Source organism: Anolis carolinensis, chromosome 3, assembly GCF_035594765.1.
Source record: "Anolis carolinensis isolate JA03-04 chromosome 3, rAnoCar3.1.pri, whole genome shotgun sequence".
NCBI classification, from domain to species: domain Eukaryota; kingdom Metazoa; phylum Chordata; class Lepidosauria; order Squamata; family Dactyloidae; genus Anolis; species Anolis carolinensis.
The window spans coordinates 285,234,403-285,240,402 of NC_085843.1; the positions used below are offsets into that span (position 1 = coordinate 285,234,403).

At 41.1% G+C, this 6,000-nt stretch overlaps 1 protein-coding gene across 1 annotated transcript in view; it reads left to right on the forward strand.

Annotated features, from left to right (window-relative positions):
• Positions 1-4,825, forward strand: part of tprg1 (tumor protein p63 regulated 1) — a 65,332-nt gene extending 60,507 nt beyond the window's left edge. The window contains exon 6 of the mRNA XM_008118993.3: positions 3,600-4,825. Coding sequence (XP_008117200.2) covers positions 3,600-3,794 — 195 coding nt within the window. The 3' untranslated portion in view covers positions 3,795-4,825. The remainder of the gene's footprint in view (positions 1-3,599) is intronic.
• The last annotated feature ends 1,175 nt before the right edge of the window (positions 4,826-6,000 follow it).

The following is a 6,000-nucleotide window of genomic DNA, read 5'->3' on the forward strand; positions in this document are numbered from 1 at the left end:
AGACTGAGCAGCAGCAGCATCACATTGCTGGCTCATGTTCAACTTGTTGTCCATGAGGACTCCAAGATCTTTTTCACATGAACTGCTGTTGAGCCAGGCATTGTCCCCCATTCTCTGGAGGATTTTAAGCAGAACCTGGATGGCCGTCTGTTGGGAGGGATTGGATGGTTGTCTTCCTTCCTGGCAGAAGGGGGTTGGACTGGATGACCTTTGGGAGCTCTTCCAACAAGATCTTTTTCACATGAACTGCTGTTGAGCCAGGCATCGTCCCCCATTCTCTGAAGGCTTTTAAGCAGAACCTGAATGGCCATCTGTTGGGAGGGATTAGATGGTTGTCTCCTGGCAGAAGAGGGTTGGACTGGATGACCTTTGGGAGCTCTTCCAACACTACTTTATCACCCCCATATTTATGTCTCTTTCTGTTGCTCCTGGGAGAGCTTTTGGCTTCTCTCTGCGGCAGCTCTTGTGCCGCTTGCCTGGTTTGGCGTAACACAACCCCTTTGTGTTCCCGGCATGCTGGGCAGCTTGTTTTTCATCATCCTTAACATCTTTTGAAGGTGTTAAGAAATGGATCTCCGTCATGTTCTGGAGGGCTGGTGTTTTTTGGGAAAGGGGCAAGAGTGCAGCCAAGGGGTAAGAGAAAGACAGACCTTGACACGAAGCCTTGACTCGAAGGCAAGGTGGATCCAGTTACTCCAGAACACTCGTCTGGGGAGCCAAGCATTTGCTGGACCTCCTGGGCAGGTTGCTGTTTCCCTCTCCTGTTGTGGGGAATGTTGTCGTGAGTGACGCACACATTGCTCCCGGTCCCTGGCTGGGTTTCATCATTCCTGCCAGAGTATTTTTAATCCACCCTGACAGACATCCATCAGCAAGCAGGAGCTTCAACACTTCTGTTTCCTTCTTTTCCTGGAGATGTCCATTAGAAGATAGGATCCTAGAGTTGGAAGAGATCCCCAAAGGCCATCCAGTCCAACCTCAGTTCTGCCAGGCAGGAAGGCACAATCAAAGCCCTCCCAGAAGATGGCCATTCCACCTTCTTCTTCAAAACCTGCAAATGTTTGCACATGAAAAAGGTGCCTATTTCTGCCTATTGTGCATCATCCACATCTGGGCACATCACATAAGGCTACCCCATGCACAACTCCGTTTCTATGAATGCAAACATTGTGCATTGGACAAGCAACAATGTCCTAAGCACATCTCTATGGGGAATATACATCAACAGTATTCATTTTTATACACATTTTAATTTTAACCAGTTTAATTAATGATATTGTTACAATGCCAATTAAATGCACTAAAAGCACTTTCCTAATAATAAATAAGTAGTAAAAGTGTTGAAAAAGTAGTTTTTTATATTAAAATGCACATTACATTACTTATGCTGTTAGGACACCAATCACAATGATGTTGAAAATACCACACCAAAAGCAGCGTCGAAGTAAACAGTTAATACTAAATATGTAACAAAGTGGTTCAGAATTTGTTGGTTCTTTATCATGGCTCTTTGTGTATTATATGGTTAGTGTTCAGTGTTTTACTTTCATGTTTTAATTTTAGCTTAATTTGGTTTGAGGAATATATGGGTGTGTGCATATATGTATACCCATTCAACATTGTGTGTGTTATTTCTTTTCTACTTTCCATTTTTTTCATGAATGAGTTTGTTTTGTTTTCTAATTTTATTTATTTGTTTGTTTGTTTGTTTTTATCCAGACAAGCACTTAGTTGCCTTTTTGGTTTATTATTATTGTTTTGATTAAAGACTAAACCAAGACACAGGAGGAAATCCTTAACTATTTCAGGGTCTTCATGGCCCAGTTTAAAGTTCTGCAAATTATCTGTGGTCATTCTGTTGGTCATGTTAATATTCAATTTTATACCTGTTTTTGCATTTTCATCCTTAACTTTCACTTTCATAATTACTTTCCATAATAATTCAAAACCTTTGCTTTTATTTGCAAGTAATATGGTATTGTCTGCATAGTTTATCATATCAGTGTTGTGTGATGTTTCAGCTGCTTTTTTGTAAAATGAAAAATGTAGCCATGAATTCATCCTCTTCCACATCATTTTCTCGTGATCCACATAACACAGCCCAATAACAATGGTCTTTTTTGGCGTCTAGATGTTTTAGGCCTGTTCCTGGGGCTCTTTGAGGCACTGATTCAGAAAATTTCATTGGATAGACTGCATTAGCCCTAATTCCTTACATAGGATAACCAATCAATGAACCTTCAGTAGTGTTGCACTCTAGCTGTGAGACACCTTTTCACCCAGCCCCACACCAGAGTCCAGTATTCTAACTACAGTAGTTTATTAGCAAAAGCATTTCCCAAAAAGGGGCATTTTCCAAAAAGCAGTAGAAAAGAAACGATAAATAGCAGTAGTCCGTATACAAAAGATTAGGAGTCCAAAATAGCTAGGTATATGAAATCAAGGAAGTCAAGATCACAGGCATAAATCCATAAGCATGAAAACAGGAACTTTTTCCAAGGCAAAACTCTTCCAAGAACATAGGCAAACACAGGATACTTGAATCATGAGCTAGAGAGCTGAAACAGGAACTTGAATATATGGCAAAGTTGTCTTCTCTGAAGACACCCAAGTAAACATCACTTAATTTAAGCCCAGGCCTGACCAAGAACCCATGAGATCGCATCTCTGACACCTGGGTTTCAAGGACTTCTCATAGAGTCTTTCTGAATGCCTAATTAATCTTTCCTTCAGTCCCTCTGTGCAGAGGCCTAATCTGATATCACGGGAAAACTCCCCTTCTGCTGACGGCCTATTTTCCAAGAGAAACAGACTTTTCTCCTGTTGCTAAGGAATGACTACTGGAATCCAAAGCATCCTCTATCTCATTCTGATCTAAGGCCTGCAATTCACCCTGATCACATACAGACTCCTCAGTGGGAAACCCATCAGCCCCCCATCCTCTAAGAAATCCCCATCATCTTGCTGCTGAGCCCCAACAGGTAGCATCAGATGAAATCATGCTGCCACCACTACACATAAAGCCAGACCTGATGAAACATAGCATATAAGTTACATAGATTTAACAAGGAAAAACTAAAGGCAGGAATTTTTAGTGGTCCACAGATCAGACCGCTTATAAGTAACCCGCATTTCAAAGCACAAATGAATGAAATAGAATCATTTTCCTGGTCTTAATTTGCTCTTGTTGTAAAAAACATTCTTGGCAATAATAAGAGGGACAAATGCACACAAGTAGTAGAGGATATGCTCTTTCATTTCAAGTGGCTTGGCTGTAGTGTGAGCATTGAAGTCTAAGAAAATGTTCTGGTTTTATATGGGCGAGCAGAGTGAAGAGCGGTAGGTGGAACATGTATCTCAAAAGCTAGAGCCAATAAGGGAAAATGGGTGACATTTTGGCAATCAATAGATCAAATCTACCATGAAACGGGTTTAACATTTGAGACACCAAAATGTGTGTTGTCCAATGTAAAGCAAAGTTTGGTTTTCTCCTGAGATTCTTTGGTGGGCTTCATTTTCCGACATCTGTTTGCATCTGATCCCTGATGTCACTCTGAGCCATAATCCTGTCTATTCAATGTCACGCTCTCTTCCTGCAGCTCTCCGCGTTCACTTCTCAGCTGGTCCCAGCGGTCCAAAATGCCCAGCGGAGGGATCCGGTGCCCGGCCGAACCACGGGCGTTGAAGTAGTGGATGAACCCATCTTCATTGACACCCTCACGGGGCTGATGTCGTTCCTTGGGAACCGGAACAAACTGGGTTATTCCCTCGCTCGAGGCAGCTTCGGTTTCTGAAGCGTGACAAATTCGGGATTTTTTCTTCTTGGTGTTGAACAATATTTGCTTTTTCATCTGTCTCTTGCAAAGATGGGGTTCAGAGGTCTTTTGAATACCTGGTCTTGAGGTGCATCTACACATAGGATTAATACAGTTTCACTTCACTTGAACTGCTGTGGCTCTGTTACATGGAATCATGGGAACTGCAGGTTTTCAGTCTTCTCTACCAAAGGGTGCATATACTTCACCAAACTATAATTCCCAGGCTTGCATAACATTGAGCTATGGCAGTTAAAGTGGTGTTAAATTTGTCAGAGTATTTGCAGCGCAGCAGTAGTTGGATGGAATTAGTGGAAAGCAGAACAAAGAGACATCCAGAGAGTTGGTAAAACTATATACAAAGTTTTACTGTACAAGACAAACGAGCTTGCTGACAATGGACACAGGACTTAACACCTAGGCAGACAGCACTCAACTCAACTCAGAACAGAACTGATGCAATCAGTAATGCACAAACACTTGTGTCTGGACACTCCCCAGTTCCAGTCACACATCAAGGACATCACAGCTTCTTAGCAATTAACTCTTTCCAGACTATGTTACACTCTGGATGATGCAATCAGTATGCAGTACAGGCAAGACACAAATTTCATTTAAACACTATCAATACACAAATCCCACATTAACAAAAACTGCATTAGTTCTATAGTGTAGATGCATCCATAGAAGCCACCAACAGAAGTGACAGGATGGATGGCAAATCCATGCTGGGTCTTAGTCTGAACGTTAATAGTGCTGAATCTAAACGAACTGCAGACTTACTGACATCAATTTAATTAACTGGGAGTTGTAGTTTTGCAAGACTGTTTGCCTTCTTCCTTGGCATTGAGCCATAGAAATTAATGTGCTGCCAAACTGAATTAATAATACAGTGTGAATGCACACATAGTTGAGAGAAGAAGCTAGAAGAAGCACACCATTGCTTTCTATTGTCTTACCTTTGCCGATTGCAGTTTGCAAAAGTGAATAAATTTATTTCCCCCTTTGCAGTTGTCATTCTCAAGAGTCTCTTTTCTGATCAAAGATGGATATTTTCCTGCAGTTTCCACCCAAAACATCTCCTCTCCTAATAATCTGGTTGTTTTTAGACTAGGCTTCCAGTTGTTGGCCAACGACTGATGTCAATGGAGCTTTAGTCCAAACTTGAAAGGCTCATGAGTTTCCCCAGAAGTCCAAAAATTCTTCCCAAATTATTTAAATTTGGACTTTGTTTTTTGGGCATTTTTTCTGCTCACAAACTGCCCAAAATCTGACAAAACAGCAGCAATTTCCTGTCCCAAAACTGCCCAGTTCAACAAAACCCCCAATATGGATATAATGCTCCAATATGGTACATCCCTCCTGTAACATAAATTCAATTTTACACAACTTTGACTGCTAGAGAAGGCACAAGACCTTGTAGAACTACAAGTCCCTTGTTTCTATATCAATAAACCAAGGCACTTAACGTGGTGTCAAACTGCAACCATTCCATAGTTTAGGTGTACCTCTAGTCTCCTTTTATTCTTTCACTATATGCTTTCAAGTGTATTATACTGACTTAAATGTACAATGGAGACTGGGAGCAGAGTTTAAAGAAAAGGTCCATTTAAAGGTCCATTTTCAGTGGTCCGGCTGCCAGGTCACCATGTTTCCCCAGATCCATATGTGGTGGGATTATGAAAAGCTACAACATTTCTACTAAAAAAATTAAGGATGAGATGGAAGAATAATTAGGGAGAAAAATGGAATTAAAAAAAACAATTATTTACCCAACCAGTTGAAGGTAATGGGAGGAATAAAGACCAGACTGAAATGGCAAAATATATGATAGCAGATACCCAAGCAACAGTTGCCTTAGGATGGAAAGATGAAGGGAGACGGGGAGTTTAAAAATGGCCTGAATATTGATCAGAGTATATGCCCCAAGGCTACATATCTGGACGGAGAACAAAATATATGAATGGCCATCCAAAGGAGAATTGGAAGTTGAAGCGGAAAGAGCTTATAGCCAGAGCGAAAGAGAAAGCAAAATATAAGGAACTGAACCAAAAAATCTTCATGATCAGACAAATAATATAAACCAATGTGTAGTAGGCTTGTGCACGGATTCGGTTTGTTCGGATAGCCGTAACGGCAAAGGCTCAGCCTCCATATTTTTCAGCCACAGCGGAACAGTGGTTGT